The 25,245-nt window shown below is 37.9% G+C and overlaps 1 protein-coding gene across 4 annotated transcripts in view; it reads left to right on the top strand.

The window, feature by feature from the left end:
• Positions 1-22,790, top strand: part of LOC126828344 (alkaline phosphatase, tissue-nonspecific isozyme) — a 28,893-nt gene extending 6,103 nt beyond the window's left edge. For 2 of the 4 annotated variants that reach the window (XM_050558051.2, XM_050558052.2), the window contains exons 2-10: positions 423-643; positions 4,655-4,829; positions 5,160-5,329; positions 5,692-5,772; positions 7,055-7,157; positions 7,639-7,785; positions 8,137-8,328; positions 14,481-14,633; positions 22,406-22,790. In XM_050558051.2, the coding sequence (XP_050414008.1) occupies positions 530-643; positions 4,655-4,829; positions 5,160-5,329; positions 5,692-5,772; positions 7,055-7,157; positions 7,639-7,785; positions 8,137-8,328; positions 14,481-14,633; positions 22,406-22,692 (1,422 nt within the window). In that variant the 5' untranslated portion in view covers positions 423-529 and the 3' untranslated portion in view covers positions 22,693-22,790. The remainder of the gene's footprint in view (positions 1-422; positions 644-4,654; positions 4,830-5,159; positions 5,330-5,691; positions 5,773-7,054; positions 7,158-7,638; positions 7,786-8,136; positions 8,329-14,480; positions 14,634-22,405) is intronic. The other 2 variants (XM_050558049.2, XM_050558047.2) reach the window with 1 other exon arrangement.
• The last annotated feature ends 2,455 nt before the right edge of the window (positions 22,791-25,245 follow it).

Here is a 25,245-nt window from a genome sequence, read left to right as displayed (position 1 = left end):
TATCACAATTGGCTTTAGGGGTTAAGGGTTACCCTATCCATCGAGCACACTGTCCCCCTAGTAATCTTGAGCAACGTGTGAGTATAGTGCCAAAATATCAGGAGATTTGCCTTTACTATCCTATAGTTACTCCGGCACCTACAAAGCACCACCTATGGTATATCTGATGCAACTTCCCACTTGGGAATTCATGTATAAAATTAGCAAATACTCGTTGTATTTTGTATTTTTAATCAATTTAACCCTTACACAAGATAACCAAACCAGCCATGTTTTAGTGTCACTAAATTAATACAAAATATACCCCATGGCTTAGAAGAATACAGATTAATCGTCTATTTCATATCTCTTTTACCATTTTTTTCTATTACGAGATAGAAGTGGAGATAATAACTGCATTAAGATTTTCTTCTTTGTTATAGATGGATCTAAATGGAATACAGAGGCTCAAAAAGAGTTAGTCGCATCTATCTCTTTAAAACACAATACTAATGTAGCTAGAAATGTTATTTTGTTTCTTGGTGATGGTATGGGAATATCAACAGTATCAGCTGCCAGGCTTTATAAAGCCCAGTTAACCAATGCTGTAGAAGGGACGTCAACTTTATCATTTGAAAATTTCCCTTATGTTGCTCTATCAAAGGTACAATCATTGAATTTTTAAAATAAATGGTGAATACGACTTCTCAATTTAGGAGTTCACAGAACTATTACCCTGTGGTGCTAGCACCATCTAATCGTCATTCTTGTTCTGTTCTCCCTTTTTTTTTCAATTCTCTTCTTGTGGTCAGTTCGTTTATGACCGGAAGCAACCGTCCATCTCCGCAACTTGACGAGACTCGCTTTATACCACATTCGAACGTGTTGGTTTTACGTTTACTGCCAAACGACATGTAACACACTTCACACAGTGAGATGTATGACTGATTCATCTTGGCTACGGAATGATGTGTCGGCCCTGATTATTTTGTCAGTTTAGCTATGTAAATACGATAAGTAAGATATTAATTTCGGATTTAATTCACATGTGTTGAGTAGATAAGAAAAATGAAACTTAGTCCATCAAATTTTGTAGTTTTGTATATAGAATATTCAATTTATGATTTTACCCTTAAATAATGGGGGTGGGGGCGAATGGTTAACGCGTGCGCCTTGGATCATAAGGTCTGTCATTGAGTAAATATTGTTAGTCCCAAAATGACCTAGTTTGTGTCGAGTGGACGCTACCCCCATCTCTCTCTCTCTCTCTCTCTCTCTCCCGGTTTAAGATCCTTTAAATGTATTATGTGTAGGATAAAACACGAGATTGAGGTTATGCTAGAGAAAGAAAGACTGGAGAAAATAACCGGAGAAAAAGAAAAACTGAGGCGGGCAGCCCGAGGTTATTCTGTCGCGGGTTTTTTTCTGAAGTCTTTCTTCCCCAGCATAACCGAAGTCGAGGACTTTATCTTGCTTATAAATCGTCTATGGAAGAATAACCTGTTACAGTTTTAAAGAAACACTTTCAGAAGAATATCCCCAAATTCCCCCGTGTATATCCAAAGCCGCCCCCGACTTTCAGACCCCAAGTTATTCCGGGCATAGAATATACCCCAAAGATCAAAGAGATTTACCGTTAAAAGTTTAAAAGAACATATAAATTAATGTTTTTGGGGTCATTCTTTCATTTGAAGATATGCCCAGTGGTGTTAACTGGTCACTTAAAGTGGTGAAAGTTGGTAAAATCCAAGATGGTCGACATTTACCTTATGAATGGACAAGAAAATCCTAAGCGGTTGCTTATATGAACATATAAATTAATGCTTTTGTGGCCGTTTTTTCATATGAAGATATACCCAATGGTGTTAACTTAGCCCTTATACTATTTTTAGGGGTACCCCTACGCACCACAACCTGCGAGCGACAACCCAAATATACGAATAGACTTAATTATAATGCACTCTTTCTTCATAATATAACAGCTTTCTAGTGTTATGGGGTCAATATTTCATTTGGAGATATGCCCAGAGTGGTTCTATAAACCAATTTCAGGGTAGCCCCTACCCTAAAACATATCTCAAACCCAAATTTACGAATATGCTGCACTACTTCATCACATAATGGCATATTTGGAATGTACATGTTTTTAGGGGGATACCCCCAACCCCATAACCCACTGCCGTGGAACATGAGTGACGCAAGACAAACAAATAGATGTGAAAGAAATTATTTACCAATGCTCTACAAAGAATGAAGTGTACTGCCATCAATGATTTCAAAAACACACGGAATGCTTTTCAATAACTGCGCAACTTTTACTAAATTAATGCTTTTGTGGCCGTTCTTTCATATGAAGATATACCCAATGGTGTTAACTTAGCCCTTATACTATTTTTAGGGGTACCCCTACGCACCACAACCTGCGAGCGACAACCCAAATATACGAATAGACTTAATTATAATGCACTCTTTCTTCATAATATAACAGCTTTCTAGTGTTATGGGGTCAATATTTCATTTGGAGATATGCCCAGAGTGGTTCTATAAACCAATTTCAGGGTAGCCCCTACCCTAAAAACATATCTCAAACCCAAATTTACGAATATGCTGCACTACTTCATCACATAATGGCATATTTGGAATGTACATGTTTTTAGGGGGATACCCCCAACCCCATAACCCACTGCCGTGGAACATGAGTGACGCAAGACAAACAAATAGATGTGAAAGAAATTATTTACCAATGCTCTACAAAGAATGAAGTGTACTGCCATCAATGATTTCAAAAACACACGGAATGCTTTTCAATAACTGCGCAACTTTTACTAAAATACGCGCCAATCTCAGTTTGTTGGGCTATACAACATCATAGTTTGCATCAGATTTACTATCATAAATTCTGCGAAAGTTCAATACAAGTGGCTGTTTTATGCTGCACATGCTATCTGACATAAGGGCGTGGTTTTTTTTTCCATTTCAATGGAAACCCCATTGTGTAATAAATCTTGGAAGTTTACATGAGAAAGCGATTCATTGACACATGGGAACTTACATGGGAACTTACATGTCAAAATCAATATTATTTACCAATACTTTTTGGATGATTTTAGGTACCGTACCAAGAATAAATGCAACTGATTGTACAATATGATACACAAAAAAATGGTAGTTTATATTAGTAGAACAGTACTATCTCATATTTTAAACGGTTGACTTTACTATAAATTATACCATGTAAACTTTCAAGAAGTAGTACACGATGGCCTTTCCATGCAGTATAACAGAAATGAAACAGACACATTCTTATTGCAGCATGAAATGAAATGAAAGGGAGTTTAACGTCCTAACTGTTCTGCTCCGACTGGGCTACACCATAATTGTGCTATGAGGGAAATTTTGTCAAAGCCCTCTGTCCCGCACCACTGACAAGGGTGAACCACGCCGGAAAATTCCGATGAATTTTCTCGGCCAACACCGGTATCGAACACGTGAGAGGGGTTTTACATAGGCTAAGCCAACGTCTTACTCACTAGTTGAGGTTCCATGAAATGTACAGTAAATCTGATACAAACTACAACTTTGCAACTTTGCATAGCCCAGCAAACTGAGATTGGTCCTTAATTTAGCAAAAGTTGCTAATTTAATGTAAAGCAACTCCGCGTGTGTTAGAAATCATAGATGGCAGCGCGCGTCATTCTATTTAGAGCAAATTGGAAAATAATTTCTTGTCCATATTTCTGCTTGTCTTGCTTTACTCATCTTTTACGGCAGCAAGTTATGGATGAAAGGGTACCCCCCCCCCCCACACCAAAATAAAAAAACATGTACATGTCAGTATGTGATGAAGTAGTGCAGAGTTACAAATATTCGTATACTTGGGTTCGCGGCCACATGTTTTGTGGTAGGGAATACCCCGAAAATGGCACAAGGGACCGCTTAACATCTCTAAGCATCAAATGAAATAATTGTGTTGAAGAAGTGTGGAGTTGTGCCTATTCGTAAATGTAGGTTCTCTGTGAGGGTAGGGGTACTCCCAAAATGGTATAAGGGACCAGGTAACACCATTGAGTATATATATCTTCAAATGAAAGATTGACCCCAATAACATTAATTTAGAGACCAAAACAGCTATTTTATTATAAAACAGTGCAGAGTCATCCCCCTTTATGAATTTGTGTTCTGGGCCTCAAGTTTTCGGTGTTCATAAATTGACTTGTCTAATACAATAAAACCATTGTCCTTGATCATCACATTTCTAACATTGACATCCCGAAAGAAATGAATTGTCATAAATTGCCAAGAATTTGAATGGCAATCAAATTAAAGAAGTACGACCAGGAAAAACTCCAGTCTAATTATTGTTCCGTTATTTTCTCCATTTGGTTAAAAGACGTGTTCATCAATAAGCAGGTTGGGAATGGTCCACTGACTCAACTTACCAATTCAAATGTGTGACGTAGACAACTCTCCAAAATCTTTTTCAAAGTCAAAGCTGCATGGTGTCTTAAACTTGTCTTTAGGTATAAATTAAACTAAGATAACGACTAGTTTTAATTAGATTGAAAAAAAAACAGATATCATATTATCGATGACAGCATGCCAAATATCTGTGAACTATATGATGCATGTTGGATTTTCTTAGTATCCACCCGATATATCTATATTGTGTTTTCAGACATATAATGTAGATAGACAGACGCCCGATTCTGCCGGGACAGCGACAGCTTTTCTCTGTGGTATTAAAGCTAATGCTGGTACAGTAGGTGTTAATAGTAACGTACCAAGAACAGACTGTTTAAAAGAAAAGGGAAATAAAGTAGATTCTATATTAGACTGGTCGAAATCAGAAGGTAACTCGTTTTTATTTTCGTACCCATCTGTAGAATCAAGTCATAGCAACGTTAATCTTACAGCCCACTGGATAAAAATGTGATAAACACTGCAAAAAGTGAATTGTGAACTAATAGTTTATCGGAGATAATAGTGTGGTTGTGGTTGTGGTTAATGGTATTGGACTGATGGATCTGGTCTCAAGAAATAGATTACTCATTATTCGTAACTAATGTAGTTTCTTGTCCTGTACACTGTGCTTTTTTATAAGAAATCCAGTTTTATTCTTACAGCAATCAAAATTTTAAACATTTTCTCTGGGATATATAAATATATATGAATTTCTGTAGGTAAATCCGTTGGTGTGGTTACAACATCGCGAGTAACTCACGCCACACCAGCGGCTTCCTATGCCCATACTGCTGAGAGAAACTGGGAAAATGATGGTAATATGGATGGTGTGCAAGGTGGTTGTTCTGATATAGCTAAACAGTTGCTCATAGACAATTCATTTATACAGGTTAGATTTTTAAGATTTCGGTAAATGTATCCTCTCTTAAAGACGATTATTGTTGTGTTGTTAAGACACAGTATTCATACCTATAGATGAAATTCTCAAACTTTTGTTATTTTTCAAGCCTGGTTCCTACAATGACCTTGAATCCATATTTTATTCTAGAGAAAGTTTACGAGACGCTAAACTCAATGCATTTCCTTTCTCTCGTATATGTCTATTGGTGTCTGACATGGGTCCCTTTCCTGTCAATTAACAGATTTCACTCAATAATATTATCTAATAATATCAGTCTGATTAAATTGGAAATATTAAGAGATAAAGTATTCATAAATGTATGATGTTATTAATAGATTAAATCTATACAGGTTGTAATGGGAGGTGGCAGATCCAATTTCATCCCAACATCAGATGGTGGATATAGAAAAGATAACCAAAATCTTATTCAGGTGAATCGAATTTAGACTAAAATTTTCATTTTGAATACAACAGTATAAAGAAAACTATTAGCCGGTGGTAACCACACTCTGTCCCTACACAACACGGGTCATTTACTGGATTATGATGTCATAAGCCACTTTACTTTGTTTCGTTATGGAAAATATCTAAATAGGCCTATACCGAGCACCACGTCATATAATATTAAATAATGCCCTGAGAATTACTTCCTATATCAATTAATAAGATGTTGTGACCTTATCTATTTCGTACCTGGTTCATATTTTCTTTTAGCCTCCACCCACAGGTTACTCGATCAAAACCGCCCACCACAACAGTTACAGATACACTCCCACGAAAGTATTTATCGGGTCGTTATTTCCAATACCCCAATCTACTAGAAAAATACTGGATTCCCTGAAAAACACCCACGGGGCGTGCACAAGACAAAAATGTATGGGTATCCCTAAACGACAGGTTGTCAGTTTAGCTGTCTGCTTTAGTGACGTGAGGGGTGCTTCTTATGTGTGGATCTGCGATTAAACAGCGGAAAAAGAAATTCAATGAGGACAGTACAGAAATTTACTTAGGCTTCGATCTTTGGAAAATGACTAACGAAAAATCCAAGATGATAATAGATTCTCCCTCAAGTCACGTGATAAACACGGATGATTAAAATAGATTAGAGTAGTTTTAAAATCTTTCAATGACATCTAGAAGCACGGTTAACTATTCATAACAAAACACAACACAAGGTATTTATGGATGTAACTACTTCTCTATTATTTAATAACGACGTTTCGTAACACATACAGGTCACGTTTTCAAGTTAATGATAAATATTCATATAAATAGGCTGACTAGATGAATATCTATCATTAACTTGAAAACGTGACCTGTATGTGTTACGAAACGTCGTTATTTAATAATAGAGAAGTAGTTACATCCATATATACCTTGTGTTGTGTTTTGTTATGAATATTGTAGTTATCTTCAGATTAAAATGTTTTGAGAGGGATTCGTAGCAAAACTTTGATAGATAAATTAGTTTGAATTTGTTTTTAGTCCAAATATATCATCAAATCACACAGTTTGTGCGTGGGAAGACATCTTTAATACCCATATGTCTTAGTCTAATTATGATTATGCCCAAGAATTTAGTTTTTGTCTTCAAGGAAGAGTGATCACGGCCAAGTTTCAGAATTAAACGTCTTGAGATTGAACAAAATTTGTCAGAAATGCCAAGACCTTGGCCGTGGGTGACAATCTCATATAATATTGTGATTGTTACAGGCGTGGAAAACAGCTCAGATGAAAAATGGTCGTAATGGAACTTACGTGACAAGCAAGACACTATTAGATACAGTGGATACAATCAAAACAGATAATTTGCTAGGTATTATATTTATTTATTTTATTTTAAGAGGTTTATTGGTCTCGGTTTATCTTTCCAGTGAATTCTTCTGATACTATGGAACTACAAATTACGTCCCCTCGACACATATGGTTGAACTTTATTTCAATAATTGGCTGTGGAAGGAAAGGGGATGCCATGAGAAAACCCACGAGGTTAAACAGGCGACCCTACTCTTTGTCACGTACATTGACAGCCCCCCCCCCTCCCCCGTCCCTCGCACAGTAAATTAGAAGTTGTTTCTCTATGCAGATCAGCAATTCAACGTTCCACTAAGTATATATTTTTATTTTACTACAATTTCTCTTTAAAAAATCAATCCAATAATACATTTTAAACAAAATTTATTCTGTGGGTCAAATTGAATATGATGTTAAATTGAATACTGATGAATTTTTTTTTTTATATAAATCTTCTTTAAATCTTGAGATTGTTCAGATTTTCACAAATTTTAATGTATTAGGTTTATTTGCTGATTCCCACATGGATTATTCGATTGATCGCCAAATCAGCAACAATTCGAATGACCAACCAAGTCTAGCAGAAATGACTAAAGTCGCTATCGAAATACTGAAGAAAAGTTCCAAGGGCTTCTTCCTTTTAGTGGAGGGTATGTATCCAACAGTTGTCAGTTGTGTATTTGTGGTATTTAAGGTGTACTAGGAATTTTAGACACAATGTCAAATGTTGTTACTGTTTTTGTAATCAAATTATAAGATTATTTGGCGTCATTCTGATATTCATTTATAAATAAAGGTTCTCAATGCAGGGCTATCTTCACGCCCGTTCAATCAATGCGCCCCCTCACAGCGCAATTAATTTCACTTCTCTGCTCCCCTAACAATGGACCGACTGGATTCGCGAAATAAAACATTGAATATGATATGGGAAATAAACACAATATTAGTATAATTATAAAACATAGGGAAATAAATGATATAGCTCTGTTTCATTGTTTCAGGAGCACGTATTGATCATGGTCATCATACAAACCAAGCTAGGCGAGCTTTACATGATACAGTAGCTTTTGACGAGGCTATAAGAACAGCTATAGATAATGTAAATAATGAGGAAACATTAATAGTTGTTACAGCTGATCATTCACATGTATTTGCTATGGCAGGTTATCCTCAAACTGGTAATGATATATTAGGTACGTAACCAAGAATGAATAAGTTCATTAGGTGTTTCCGACCTTCGGTCGAAACACGTATTGTTTTCGTAAGAGTTTTTATTAAGTGTTTCGGTAATTTGTGGAGGGGGGGGGGGATTTAGTCAGAGTTTGCAGCCAAAACTGTACATTGTGCAAAACATTCTGCTAACGTAGATATTGTTTACCTAGGTGGAACTATTTATTTAATATAAATTGGGTCAATTTTGACAAAAATGAATAGTTTTACGGATAGGACAAAATATAGCCATATCTCTGATATTTCTAAACGGATCTTCATCGGATTCGGATTTTCATTTTTAGAATCTTTACACGAATCCCATAGGAGCTCTCACTGAAAGTTTTTCGAAATCCGGAAGTTTGCTCGATTAGTTTTACAATCAACGATTTGCGAAAGTTTTCTACGGCATTTTTTTAATATTCAAGATGGCGTATCTCCGTCACTATTTGAAAGTTGAAACTTATTAGGAATAAGGAACATGTCGATGCCTTCAAAATTGTGACGGCTTTCGGAAATTAACGAGGCCGGCTGATTTTTTCCGAACATGAATAGTTCTCTCCATTTTAAAAATAGACTAAAAATGACATATGTAGGTGTTAGCCCCAGATGCTATCTTTCATTTTCATACACCTTGTTCGATAACATTTTCGGTTTTGACCTACTATCTGGTGATCTAGCCGATCAATGACCCTTGACCTTTGCATATATGATGTCGCTGACGTCTACTAACAACTTATATCATAAAGATCTGTCTTGAAGTATAACTTCCGGTTTTATTAAGAGTTCAAAATAAGAGGTTTTTCCACTTTAATAAGTATTGGATGTTACTATAATGAATAGTTCATGGCGTAACTTGATTGTTGACGTGGCCTCAAAACTGTGCATGGTGCAAACATTCTGCCAGCGTAGATATTTTTGGCCTCCGTGAAACTATTTATAAAATATAAATTGGGTCATTTTCGACAACAGGAAGTGTTTTACGGATGGGACAAAAAATAATCTCAGATTGACCATATGTCGATTATGTTCGTCGGGTTTTCATTTTTGGATTCTTTAGACGAATCCCATAGGTTATTTGACTGACGGATTTTGGAAATTCGGAAGTTCGGTCGATTAGTTTTGGCATCAACGATTTGCGAAAGTTTTCGTCAGCATTTTTCGACATTCAAGAAGGCGTATCTCCGTTAGTATTTGAGGTATCAAGTTGAAACTTAATAAGTATAAGGAACACATAGCTGCCTTCAAAATGGCATATTAAACAATTTTGTGACGGCTTCCTGAAATTACCGAGGGCTTTCGATTTTTCCCGAACATCTATAGTTGTCTCCATTTTAAAAAAAAACAGCGGCTGCCAGGCAGGATACGCCCACATTTTGCAAGAGATGGATAGAGAACAAGCTAAAAACAAAAACGAGTTTTTGTACAATCGGGGGTCATAATCCAGAAAGTTATGGTCTGAAATGCGCAAATATCAAAAGGAACCGAGATTTTTGGAATATAAAGATATGTTTTAAGTTCCATCAAAATTGGATAAAAATTGTGACCTCCAGAGGGTCCATAACCTTTGAATTACATACTTATTATACAATTTGCATACAAAGAGCGGCCATTTTGTCGGCAGTTTCATTTCGATTTACCCAAAATTCCAATTCAACCTTCATTATGGTGGAATAGTGATTTAAAAGGTTTTTAAAATCGAAAAAAAAATTGTGACCTCTAGAGAATCCACAAGCTAAAAATGTGATTTTTCGACAAATTAGGGACCATAATCCAGGAAGTTACGACCCGATATGCGCGAATATCGAAAGGAACCAAGATCTTTGGGTTATAAACATGCATTTCAAGTTTGTTCAAAATGGGATCAAAATTGCAACCTCTAGAGTGTCCACAAGCTAAAAATGCGATTTTTCGTACAATCAGGAGCCATAATTCGTGAAGTTTCGATCCAATATGAGCGAATATCAAAAACAACCAAGATCTTTGGTTATAACCATGCATTTCAAGTTTCATCAAAATCGGCACAAAATTCTGACCTCCAGAGGGTCCACAACCTTGATATACCAGATATTTACACTATTTGCGTACGAGGGGCGGTCATTTTGTCGGTCAGTTTTGGTCCGATTTTTACGAAATTCGAACTCAACCTTCTTTACTGTGTAACGGCGATACAATCAAACGTATTTGAAATCGGATAATAATTGTGACCTTCAGAGGGACCACAAGCTAAAAAAAAGGTCATTTTTCGTACAATCAGGGGCCATAATTCAGGAAGTTACGATTCGATATGCGCAAATATCGAAAGGAACCAAGATCTTTGGGTTATAAACATGCATTTCAAGTTTCGTCAAAATCGGACTAAAATTGTGACCTCTACAGGGTCCACAACCTTGATATACCATATTTTTTACACTAATCGCGTACAAGCGGCGGTCATTTTGTCCGTCAGTTTTGGTCCGATTTTCACGAAATTCGAACTCAACCTTTATTACGGTGTAACGGTGATATACTAAAACGGTTTTCTAAATTCGATAAAAATTGTGACCTCTGGAGGGACCACAAGCCAAAAACGCGATTTTTCGTACAATCAGGGACCATAATTCAGGAAGTTACGATCCGATATGCGCGAATATCGAAAAGAACCCAGATCTTTGGGTTATAAACATGCATTGCAAGTTTCATCAAAATCGAATCAAAATTGTGACCTCTAAAATATCCACAAGCTAAAAACGCGATTTTTTGTACAATCAGGGGCCATAATCCATGAAGGAACCAAGATCTTAGGGAGATAAAGCTATAATTTCAAGTTTCGTTAAAATCGGATAAAAATTGTGACCTCTAGAGCGTCGTCCGAACGGACGTATAAAAAAGACTAAAAATGACATCCCCAGATATTGTCTTTCATTTTCATAGGCCTTGTTCGATAGCATTTTGAAGCGTTTTGCCTCCATATTTGAACCTACTCCAAATGGCAACAATTCTTAGGGAGCCGATTTTTTTTAAATTTCGATTTTATTTACTTCCGTTTTCACTTTAAAATTTTGTCGGCTTTTGACCAACTAACTGGTGACCTATCCGTTCAATGACCCTTGACCATTGCATATGATGACCCCGACGTCTACTGACAACTAATGTCCAAAAGGCCGGTCACGAAGTATAACTTCCGGCTTTATTAAAAGTTCAAAATGAAACTTTAATAGGTATTGGATGTTACTATACCCAATAGTTAATGGTGTAACACGTCGGTACTGCCTTTACACATTTCTAGTTTTAATTAAAGTAGCTAAGTCTCTAACTCTTCGATATTGAAAACACGAATTATTTGTCTATTTAAATCAATATTGACGTTGTGATGTTACCTGGAAAAGATGGGCTTCTGATATCCAACATTTAAGATTTTACCATTGGTACACGAATCGTGTACCATAATGCGCTTCAGCACCATTTGTAAAAACATACTCGAAGAACGAGGCTACGCATTTTTCACAAGTCATGTTAAACACTGACACCATATTCTTACCTGGAGAGCATGCGCAATAAACACTATCGATGTGGACTGGAATAAATTGACGCTAGAGATTGCCATTGGATTGAGACTTCTGGCTTATTTCGCCGAACATAAATGATTTGAAATTAGAGTAAAAACAGAAACGATTGAATGTAAATCAGTTTATATACATTCATATTACATTATTATATGCGTTGCGACCCATTTATGTCAATTTCTAGGTCCCAAATATTAGAGATTTAGCTCCTTTAAAATTTGTTTGGACTGGGGAATTCACAAAGCTAGCATTGCATCGATATGATGATAGTGCAACAGCAAATATCACCGGTGAATCTGGATTAGCATGTGGTTAATAACCACCAGACAACCACTGGGGTGGATCCAGTTACATTATATTTTTTTTTTAAGTCAACACTTTTTATGAAAAAATGTTTCTCGGCCGTGTGCTTTATCCTTTATCGTCCGATGTGGGACAGGATGGGCACTTAAAGCACGAGATAATGATATAGACATTATGTGATATCACAATTAATGCTTTGACTTCAGGAAATTGAATCACAATGTCAGTGTATTAATCCATAATAAAAACTGACGTCAAACGAGGTGTTGAATTTCTCTGTTTAAAAAGCTCAATGTGTATGTATAAACGCCAAAATGACGATAGAGACCATGGGGGGGGGGAAGATACATTGTCTCAGCTGGCAAACCTCCTCCTGCAAAAATCCCTGGATCCGCCCCTGAAGCAGTTCGATATTTGGATAGTTGCTCTCCGGCGAATCTGTACTAGTATATAACTGGTTATTCTCCTGCATATGACTTGTTTCTCGCCGGCAAATTTGTACTAGCATATGGCTGGTTTCTCTCTTGTGAATCTATACTAGCTTATAGCTGGTTACTCGCCTGCATATACCTGTCGCTTGTTTCTCGCCAGTGAATCTGTACTATAATGGCTGGTTTCTCTCCGATGAATTTGTCCAAACATTTAGTTGTCATTATACTAGTGAATATTTTATTGGTTTCCCACCGTTAAATCTGTTTAAGCATTAGGTGAAATGAAATGAAATAGGGTTTAACGTCCTACTGTTTTGCTCCAAACTGGACTAATGAAGACGGGCATATGCCATACAGTGTGCTATGAGGGAAATTTTGCCCGGACAGCGACACTACGGCCTACTCTTATATCCAATTCCAACTGTCAAGGGATCTTTTACGTGCACGCCAATGTGCACACGGGTCCTCGCTTTTTCGTTTCATCCGACGACTAGACAGATGTCCTTGTCAGGCCCTCCGTCCTGCATCACTGACAAGGGAGAACCATGCCGGAAAATCTGGATGAACTTTCTCGGCCAATGCAGGAATCGAACACCCACTTAGCCACCATGATCCCCAAGCATTAGGTGAATCCGGTAAATCGTTTATACGGTTAGGCTGGAATGCCATACCTGGTGTTTTAAATAGTTTCACGAAATGTTTAGCAATTGTTTGGCTTCCAATTTGATTTTAGTATTTGCCATGTGTTCTAGTTCGTGCAGCGATTAGAGTTTTCTCTGATTCTCGTTTGGGTGTAGTTGTTAGCATTTGCTTACACATTCCCTTTCGATTATCGCTAAAATAATAATATCGCTAGATTATATAATTTGACAAATTATTATATTTTAGACCCTGTAAAACCGATATTAACTAGAACTCCGAAGGAGTACTGACGTGTTTCGGTACGGCAGGTCGCGCCTTGTCACGTCAACAATCAAGTTACGCCATGAATTATTGAGTATAGTAACATCCAATACCTATTAAAGTGGAAAAACCTGTCATTTTGAACCCTTAATAAACATCAGGGTCATCATATATACAAAGATTGAGGGTCATTGAAAGGTTAAGTCACCAGATAGAAGGTGAAAAGCCGAGCACAATTCAAAGTGAAACCTGAAGTAAACGAAATCGAAATTCAAATATCGGCTCCCTAAGAACTGATGCCATGTGGGGCAGATTCAAAACAAAAAAAAGGGTTTTCGAAAATCGGAATCAAAATAGCGGCTGAATATCGATTGGAAGGTTCTTTGTAAAATCCAATATGGTGGCCAAACGGTTGAAAATGAAAGATAATATCTGGGGCTAACACCACTATAAGTCATTTTTAGTCTATTTTTTAAATGGAGAGAGCTATTCATGTTCGGGAAAAATTGGAAGGCCTCGGTAATTAATATGCCATTTTGAAGGCATCGATGTGTTCCTTAAGCCTACCAAGTTTCAAATTGATACCTAAAATACTAATGGAGATACACCATCTCGAATGCCGACAAAATGCTAAAACTAATTAAGCGAATTTCCGAATTTCGAAAAACCGTCAGCCAGAACCCCTATGGGATTAGTCCAAAGAATCCAGAAATGAAATCTGGCAAAGATCCGTTGAGAAATAACTGAGATATGGCCAATTTATAGTTTTATAAATAGTTCCACGGAGGTCAACCACATCTACGTAGGCAGAATGTACAGTTTTGGCGGCAAATTCTGACTAAAATCGGCTAAAAAAATGAAAATATAATAAAAACTTTTACGAAAATAATACGTTCCATCAATGGTGAAATCATAAGTTGTACAAAGTGTGCGTGCTATATTTCTATATTGTAGGCTTTGTGCATCCAGTAGCTAAAGATTACGGACCTACTGATGGTCTACCCTATACAGCTCTGATATATGGAAATGGGCCTGGTGGAGACTCAGAAAGTGAAATAAGCAGACTGTCTGGTTTGCCCCGCAAAAATCTCACCTCTGTTGACACACGTAAGTTACAATGAATTAGAAAACAATTCGTTCAAAAACGTTGTGTACTAAATCAAATTGGCATTAGAAAATCGGAGCCAACGCCGGAAGGCAAGGTTAACTTTCTATTTCTTGAACATCTGATACCACTACTCATTTACCGAGTTCGTATAAGTAACAACTTTCGCATATGACTCCATATCCAAATCTCCACTTCCTTTAACTATAAGCAATGATGGGTGTCGTGCACGGTGGCTAAGTTGGTATGGTGCCGGCTCACTAACCAAAAGGCCACGGGTTGGAACACGGTGTAGGCCGAGAAAATTCATGTGGATTTTCCAGGTTGGTTTCCTATTGTCAGTGGTTCAAAACGGGGGAAATTGGCAATGCAAATCGTTGAAAACCCGAAGGTCTATCCGTGTAAAGGGGTAAACTATCCCGCCAAAACTCCCCCCATAGCAGACAGCATGGCCTATACCCGCCTGTATTAGTCCGATTGCGCATTAAACCCCATTGTATTTTCTCTTTAGTGGAACAATATTGTTTACCATTTTAAGTCAATTGTGAAATATATGCATATACTATAATCTATTTGCACTTTGAAGTTTGAATTGTTTGGGTGGAGAACGAGGATAATTATTTTAATTTTTCTCCGTACGGACCACTGTCTTGTAGCAAACAACCTTTTGTTGGCTAACACTAACGGATAAAAACATCAACCTGCCTGATAATACGGCCGTCCAAGGGAGCATTAGACGCCCCACATTTTCGAAAAGAATTTGACTTTTGCATCAGCTGGATGATTTGTATACGTCCACATGTTGCCGTCGCCCCTGTCTGTGTGTATGGGTATGTGTGTGTGTGTCTGGTTCGCCTACAGGTCGCAATTCTTAACTGATCGCCTTGAAACTTTACATACTTATTCCTTGTACCCTAAGGATGATCCATACTGTTTTTTGTGCCTGCCCGACCCCCAGGGAGAGAGCCACGCCCATTTCTTGTATTTGTTTGTTTGTCGTCTACAGGCCGCATTGCTTAACGTATCATCTTCAAACTTTGCATACTTATTCCTTATACCCCAAGGAACACCCCTATTGTTTGTGGTACATGCCCAACCCCCAGGGGCCGAACCACGCCCATTTTCTTTTTGTGTGTCTATGTGTCGCCTACAGCCCGCAATTTTTTTGTCTTGAAAACGTCTCATACTTATTCCTTATGCCCTACCCCAGGGGCAGAGCCACGCCTATTTCCTGTATTTGTTTGTTTGTATTCTGTATACCCAATTTTTGTGTTTATCGTATACAGGCCGCAATTCTAAATGGATCAGCTTGGAACTTGGCATATGTAATCCTTATAACCTAAGGGCGCAAACTATTGAATTTGGTGCATGTCCCGACGCCCAATTTACATGTTTAGCACCCGAAGGGCACAATTCTGAATGGATTATCTTGGAACTTGGTATACTTATTCATTATACCCTAAGGACGACAACTATTAATTTTGGTGCATGATTCCCCCCCCCCCCCCTCACCCTTTGTGCTACACCCACTTTTTGTTTAAAACTTTGTCTGTAAATGATATATAAATTGCAATTATTAACAGATTTGGATCCAATTCGGAATGATCTATCATAGGGTTGTACCTATATATATTGACCCATGTCCAACCCCCAGGGGCTGAGCCACGCCCAATTTTTGTGGGTTTTTTTTTGTCTACAGACTGGAATTCTGAATGGATCATCTTGGAACGTGGCTTATTTATTCCTGTAAGGATAGCAACTATTTATTTTGGTACATGTTCTGACCCCCAGGGGTGTGGTACGACACCCACTTTTTTGTTAATTATTTGTCTGTAAATACTCTACAGGTTGCTTTAATTAACAGATTGTGTTCAAATTTAGCATATCAATCATTTCAATGACAGGGTAGTATCTATTTATATTGTTACAAATCCAACCCCGAGATGCAGAGCCACGTCCAATTTTTGTATTTATCATCTAGAGACTGCAATTCTGAATGGATCATCTTGGAATCTTGCATATTTATTCATTATACCGTAAAGACAGCAACTATATATTTTGGTGTATGCGTCGACCCCCTCCCCCCACCCCCAAGGCTGTGCCACCCCCACTTTTGTTTAATATTTAGTCTCTAAATTTGGCAAAACAAACCCAACGCCTAGCCTTTATTGCCTCCTGTCATATTACAGTAATTTCATATTTCATTCTCTTCATTTTAAAAAGTACCATATCAATGAAAGCAGGAATGTGGGCGTATATTGCAGCGTTAGCGATGCTCTTGTTATATGAGACATGGTGAGAAATTAATTGTGTAAAACTTTCATTGAAATAGAGTGATGTCTACTGGGTCAATATCGACTTCAAATATTAGCAACAAATTGTGAATGTCGTGTTTTCAGTGACATTGTTTCAGAGCAAAGTCACTATAGGAGAAGTCCATCGTAGTAATAACTTTCAACCAGATCTCTGCAATGAACGCCCTTTATGACGCCCTTCTTCCCTCAAGGAACATGTCATCCCTCTTGATACCCCACAGTGTTGGTCCTAATACCTCTGCCTATTGGTTCCTTGCACTGGGATGGTAAGATAAATAATGAACCAGTATGTGAGTGAAGATCATTAATTTTTATCCATACGTGTAGGTGACTTGACTTGTGTCGAGGCACAGATATTCATTCATGACTGGAGAGTGGACACTCTAAGAACTACTGCCATCACTATAAAGTACCAGCGGGGGGGGGGGGACTATGCAGAATTTTTCAATTTGGTAAATTTATACCTGGGAAAGGGAGAAGGTGATTTTACGTTCTGGTTTAATGGATGAGCAAAGCTCTATACGCTACAAAGCTGGTGGATATGCTGGAGACAGAAAATGACAATCTACCGTGTGGTATCCCTGCAGCGCAACAACCTCCATAGATTAGGCAATTCGTGTAATTTGTGGTACTTGTTTATTTCAACTGGTGGGTCATGGGCTCTTGTGTCTCTTGACGCACATATAACCGACCTGAACTTCCTCAAATCTATAATGAATTACGCTAAAATAAGCAGCACTGTTTCCAAGGCTGCAGAATTTGTACCATTGGCATTATTTAATGACAAAGTCGTTAGTGAGGAACTGAGTCAGAAAATGCTGGCACGGTGAAACCAAGCGACAAAGTACTACAAACTCTGCCTGCAGACAGCTACGGAACCTAATTCTCCAGATTTAAGGTCTCAGGAATACTGGTTTATATTCAGAATCTTGAATGTGCAGTGTGACTCTCTATTGGAAGAAGTACAGCACTAGAGAGATTTGGATTCATGCGAAACTTTGTCACTTAAAATAAGTAAATTAAACATAAATAAATCTTTTCCTTGCGAAATTGGCAATTTTAGGGATATAGAGGCCGATCTTTTCAGACCAGCATAATATTGGCCTTCTTTTGATCCTTTCGCGTCGGAGCGTTGACCATTAAGAGGTACCACGAGGAAACACTCTTATATAATATTTGATATTGTTCCTTCATGTGTCCGTGCGTCCGTCCGTTCACATTTGTTTGTGGACACTCTACAGGTCACAATTTTTATCCGATTTTGATGAACTTGAAATGCATGTTTATAACCCAAAGATCTTGGTTCCTTTCGGTATTCGTGTATATTGGATCGTAATTTCCTGAATTTCTTGACTAGTCGAAAAATCGCGTTTTTAGCTAGTGGTCCCTCTAGAGGTCACAATTATTATCCGATTTTAAAAAAAAACCTTCGAATATATCGCCATTATGCCGTAATGATGGTTGAGTTCGAATTTCGTGAAAATTAGAAAAAAAAATGCAGAACAAAATGGCCGCAAATAGTGTTAACATATGGTATATCAAGGTTGTGGACACTCTAGAGGTCACAATTTTTATCCGATTTTGATGAAACTTTAAATTGATGTTTATATTACAAAGATAATCGCACATATCCGAACGTAACTTCCTGGATTATGGCCCCTGATTGTTCGAAAAATCGCATGTGGACTCGCTAGAAGTCACAATTTGTATCCAATTTTTAAAACCGTTAAATTATATCACCGTTACACATCAATGAAGGTTCAGTTCAAATTTCGTAAAAATCTGACCGAAACTGTCAGACAAAATGGCCGATCCTTGTACGCAAATAGTGTAAAAATATGTAATACCAAGGTTGTGGACACTCTAGGAAGTCTCAATTTGTATCCGATTTTAATGAAACTTGAAAAATGTATATTTATAATCTAAAGATCGTGGTTCCTTTTGATATTTGCGCATATCAGACCGTAACTTCCTGGATTTTGGTCCCTCTAGTGGACACAATTTTTTTCCAATTTTAAAAACCGTTTAGATATATCACCATTCCACCCAATCGGATTAAAATACAGATCTATATTTCGTTTCGTTTTTTATACGTCCACATTCATAATGTGAACGTATTATGCCGTCGCCCCTGTCTGTGTGTGTGTGTGTGTGTATGTATGTATGTGTGTGTGTGTGTGTGTGTGTGTGTGTGTCTGTGGTTCGCCTACAGGGCGCAATTCTTCATGGATTTTCTTCAAACTTGGTATACTTATTCCTTATACCCCAAGGAAGATCCCTATTGTTTTTGGTGCATGCCCGACCCCCCGCGGCAGAGCCACGCCCATTTCTAGTATTTGTTTGTTTGTCGTCTACAGGCCACATTTCTTAACTAATAATCTTGAAACTTTGCATACACATTCTTTGTACCCTAAGGAACATCCCTATCGTTTGGGGTGCATGCCCAACCCCCAGGGGCAGAGCCACGCCCATTTTCTTTTCGTGTGTCTTTGTGTCGCCTACAGGGCGCAATTCTTACTGGATTTTCTTCAAACTTGGTATACTTATTCCTTATACCCCAAGGAAGATCCCTATTGTTTTTGGTGCATGCCCGACCCCCAGGGGCAGAGCCACGCCCATTTCTAGTATTTGTTTGTTTGTCGTCTACAGGCCACATTTCTTAACTTATAATCTTGCATACACATTCTTTGTACCCTAAGGAACATCCCTATCGTTTGGGGTACATGCCCAACCCCCAGGGGCAGAGCCACGCCCATTTCCCATTTTCTTTTCGTGTGTCTTTGTGTCGCCTACAGGGCGCAATTCTTACTGGATTTTCTTCAAACTTGGTATACTTATTCCTTATACCCCAAGGAAGATCCCTATTGTTTTTGGTGCATGCCCGACCCCCAGGGGCAGAGCCACGCCCATTTCTAGTATTTGTTTGTTTGTCGTCTACAGGCCACATTTCTTAACTTATAATCTTGCATACACATTCTTTGTACCCTAAGGAACATCCCTATCGTTTGGGGTACATGCCCAACCCCCAGGGGCAGAGCCACACTTTATATACTTATTCTTTGTACCCTAAGGAACATTTATTAATAAGTTATACTCTAAGGACAGGAACTATTGATGTTGATGCACGACCCTCAACGCTAAACAAACCAAAAGCCTAGCCTTCTTGACAAAGTACCTTGTCAATCAAAGCAGAATTGGAATGTGGACGTATATTGTAGCGTTAGCGTTATGTTTTATACTTTCGATGGCCTACACTACATGCAGATCTGACCGGTTGTAGCGATAGGTCGCGTCAGAGGTCATACGACCGGCTTTTGACCCTATGACTGCAGACAGTTGATTAACCAATCAGCATTGACGTTACTAGTGGATTACCAACAATTCCGTGCAAAATACGCCTAAAGCTCGCCGTAACAGACCATTTCATTGGCTAATAGCTCACATCATTCAGAACACGTCAATGTTAACAACTCTTCCTAGTGTAGTAAAGACAAGTAAAATGAAATTTTGAACTATAAAAAACAAAACAAAATAGGATTTGTGTTTTAACCAGATTGCATTCAACCATAATGAAGGTTGAATTTGAATTTCGTGAAAATCGAAATGAAACTGCCCGACAAAATGGCCGCTCTTTGTACGCAAATTGTGTATAAGTATGTAATACAAAGGCTATAGACCCTCTAGAGGTCACAATTAAAACATATCTTTATATTCCAAAAATCTCAGCCCCTTTTGATATTTGCGCATTTCAGAGCATAACTTTCTGGATTATGGCCACTGATTGTACAAAAAATCGTTTTTGTTTTTAGGTTGTTCTCTATCCATCTCTTGCAAAATGTGGGCGTGTCCTGCCTGGCAGCCGCTGGTTTATACTTTGGATGGCCTACACTACATGAAGATCTGACAAGTTATAGTGGTAGTTCACGTCAGGGGTCAAACGCATAAAAAGGCCAAGAACTCGCCGTAACAGACCGTTTTATTGGCTAATTCCCCACATCAAGTAGAACGCCTGTTATATAACTACTCTTTCAGATCCTAGTGTAGTAAAGACAAGTAAAACGAGATTTTAAACTATAAAAACGAAACGAAATACAGATTGCTTTCAGAAATACCCTGAGGATGATTTTTTGTTTAAAATGGTTCTCCATTTGTTATGTTCCCGGTTTAACCGGAAGTTTTTGAACATGTTTGGCTTCCATAATTTGCAATGTCGATAATTTGCTAATTTTCCAGGTTTTGTACTGGAGAAAATATTTACTTGATTAGGTCATGACAGCAGTTGCGTGATTTATGTGCTGCCGCCTTAGTATGGCGGTGAACAGGTTTGGATTTGCCGCCCCAAACCTTGTTCCTTGGCAACTGCACACAGAAAAGATTTGAATAAAATTGAATTCCCGTTCTTCCAGGAACTAATTATTGGCTGCATTTGCCATATCTGTACGGTTATGCAAAATTTATAAATTGTTGAATAATATATCTGTGACCATAAAATGCCAATACTATTCGTATTTTAAAAAGTATTTAAAAAACTTCAAATACCATGTCTTGTGTAAAATCTGTCTTGCGATAACGAACGATTCAGCGGAACGCGCGGTCAAGGTTCTCCCTTGTCAGTGATGCAGGACGGAGGGGCTGACAAGGAAAGCTGTCTAGTCGTTCGGATGGGACGAAAAACCGAGGTCCCGTGTACACATTGGCGTGCACGTAAAAGATCCCTTGGCAGTTGGAATTCGATATAAGAGTAGGCCGTAGTGCCGCTGTCCGGGCAAAATTTCCCTCATAGCACACTGTATGGCGTATGCCCGTCTTCATTAGCCCAGGTTAGGAGCAGAACAGTAGGACGTTAAACTCCATTTCATTTCATTTCATTTCATTTCTATATTACCTTAGCGCCACAAAAACTGAGGACCACTATCAAAATGTGATCGGACACTAAATCCTAACCTACGAAAAAAAAAGAAAACAGTGCGGACTAGTAAACTTACCAGTTACTCAGCAAGTAAAACTCTTATGCCATAATGGTATTTATTTATTTTCCTTTCTATATTGTTAAATACGGTACTGTTAATTTTCAGTACAGACAGTAATAAGCCTGGACATATAGAAGTTTTCATATTTTATGTTGGCTGACTATTTAGGAATAGTTTTATAAAATCCACACTTATGCATTTAAAATGCATTTAAATATAATTTTTTTGTCAATTTCCTTTGGTTATTGATGATATGTGACATATAGTTGGTCAAAATCTGAAAATTTCATGTGGAAACACCGAAAATTTTAAAAGTCAATGTTGACCCAGAAGATATCCAATTCCAATGACATTTTTACATAATTATTTTTTCAGCATGTCTCATAATAAAATCTCCCAACCAATGCGAACTTTTGATATTGGGGCGACTGATGCGGCCTACAAGATCTCTTTTTTCAGCAAATTTAACATTTTTAAATTGTTTTTCAGGAAATGTCGATTTCAAGTTTCCCGCAGCAGTGAAAATGCCTTCGGAAACCCACGCAGCAGAAGATGTCGGAATTTTTGCCACTGGTCCAATGTCTCATTTATTTCACGGTGTCCATAATCAAAATTATATTGCTCATGTCATGGCATATGCTTCTTGTGTTGGTAGTAATAAAAAACATTGTGATAAATCAAGAAATACTGGCATCGATATAAATATAGATAATTCCTTGATAGGGTATCTAATATTACATTACTTACATCAATTCCTGATTAACATAAATCCCTAATATATACATACAATTTATTAAACTATAAATACACACTACAGAGTAATGTAAACAGAATATTTTTGTTTCTTTGTATAATCCAAATACAGATTCACGTAGATAAAGTTATCCATGGTTATTTATTTTTATACGCCCACATTTCAGTGTGGGTGGACTATGTCGTTACCCTGTCTGTCCATCCGTCAACAATTGGATTGTGAACGCGATAGGGGCTAGAGGCTTTGACGGATTCATTTCAAATTTTAAGGTGAATGCGAAAAATCGTGGTCATCAGAGGACCAGCCCTATCGATTTTTAGCGTTCCGCAAAACCCCCTTTTCCGAAAACGTTTTGAACGCGATAGAGCATTAGTTTCCGACGGATTCTTTTCAAATTTGTTGTGAAACATTTTGGTCATGAGAGGACGAACCCTATTGATATTCAGCGTTCTATGACTTTCCGTTCCAGAGTTATCCCCCCATCGCCAAAAAGCTTGTGAACGCGATAGTGGCTACATTTTTTTAACGAATATTCTTTTCGGTTTTAGTTCCAGAGTTATCCCCCCCATCGCCAAAAAGCTTGTGAACGCGATAGTGGCTACATTTTTTTAACGAATATTCTTTTCGGTTTTAGTTGTAGGTATTGAGAGTTGCTCTCAAACAACCATCCTTGAATTTTTGATTAAGTTCAAGGATCCACATCTTCAATAGATGGCTTGATCTCTCTGTAACTCCGTACATCTTATCAAGCCCTTCCCGTAATACCCTGCATATTTCGGCACTAATTTCGATTGGCTACTGACCCAGCTGGGGAATCTGCCAGATTCCTCGATCATCTCGAATACCAAGTCTTGCGCTTTACAACTAAAATGTCTGTGATAATCGAGTGGGAAAGATCAGGGTTCGTCCAATGTCTAAGTTTCCGTGGAGGTCGCCATGTTTGATTTGGGTATGTTTGAGTACCTCTGATTGGACGCCATCGTCAACGTATCTGCGTTTAAGGGAGATAACATAGCTATAAGTTCGGGAATTGCGGACGAGGCTAGCAACGTCTAGACTCTAGATTTTGTAAAACTCGCGGTCATTGCTTCAGGAACATGACAGATCCATAGCCTCGATAGTTCCTACACAGCTTCGCGTTTATTGGCATTGCTCTACAAATTTCAGTCATTTCCTTCACTATGACTGTTTCTGATAATATGGACATAATACCGGGTTTGTGATTTTTTAAAAATACAACGTAATTATAACACTTAATTAAGCATATCTTTTTATATGGGAATTGACATCTCGTTTCGTGTAAACTTTACTAATAGACCAGGAGGTAATGGCAAAATAATATGGTCATCAGTTACAAAAGGTTTGCCCCCCCCCCCCCCCAAAAAAAAAATAATAAAATAAAATAAATAAAATGTAGTGGGTGTCCATACACGTATAATTAATTGGTGAGACTGGGCACTGCTGGGACATACAGTCACAGCAGCACCTTAAAGTACACCTCACGTGGGCCAAATGTTTGGTCATAAAGTACATTATGGCTGAAACGTTTTAATTAGAAGCAAAGGTATCCATAGCTGGAGTAAATATTTCACAACTCTAACCTAAATTTCCGGGACTTTCCCCATGTCAGACCACGCCCAATATCTCCTCACGGGACTAATAATATGGTCATCAGTTATATGGTTGAAACTTAACAGAAACAAAGATCCATACATGTACTTGTAAATATATTTTTCAAACATCTATCCAAAAAGTCAGATAGCTCTAAGTCTGTTTGATTACGCCCTAATAATGGGACTTTTATATGATGTCATCAGTTACATGGGTCATGGGTGAAACATACCAAAACACAGGTCCATACTTGTAAAATATAATTTTCAAAAATCTAACCAAAATCTTGGGGCTTTCCCCAAGTCTATCCGACCACGCTCTAAAAATGGGGCTTTTAGTGAGGTTATCAATTACATGGCTGAAACCTAATATAAATACGGATCAGTGCATGGACAGTGTGTTTTTCGAAAATCTAACCATAAATGTTGGGGTCTTTCCTCAAGTCAGAGTGACCTTTATAACTTAGCCCACCCCACCCCCTCTATATAAAGCTTATAATTATGTAATATCAATAATATCTTTTTTGAACCGCAGCAGGATTTAAAATATTAACACAAAAGTAGAACAAATACTTGAATTACTCATGGAACGCTGAATATCGATATGATCCGTCCTCCCATGACCTCAATGCTTCAAGCTATGGAATCCATTGTCTCCACAAGGTTTTCGGCAAAGGGGATAATTCCTGAACGGACAGTCGCAGAATACTAAAAATCAATATGGTTTGTCCAATTTGAAAAACATCCGTTAAAATCTACAAGGTTTTGTGAAAAGGAGGATACCCCCGGAACGGAAGGTTTGTACTGAGGTGATCACATTGCTTCCCACCAAATTTGAAAAACAGCTGTTAAGACCTATAGCCTCTATTGCATTCGCAAGTTATCGGATAGGGGGGGGGGGTTACTTCTGGAACGGAAAGTTTGTACTCACGTGATTACAATGCTTCCCACCAAATTTGAAATAC

Source organism: Patella vulgata, chromosome 7 (genome assembly GCF_932274485.2).
Source record: "Patella vulgata chromosome 7, xgPatVulg1.2, whole genome shotgun sequence".
NCBI lineage: Eukaryota > Metazoa > Mollusca > Gastropoda > Patellidae > Patella > Patella vulgata.
The sequence above is the reverse complement of the archived record's forward strand: the minus strand, read 5'-3'. Positions and strand labels throughout refer to the sequence as shown.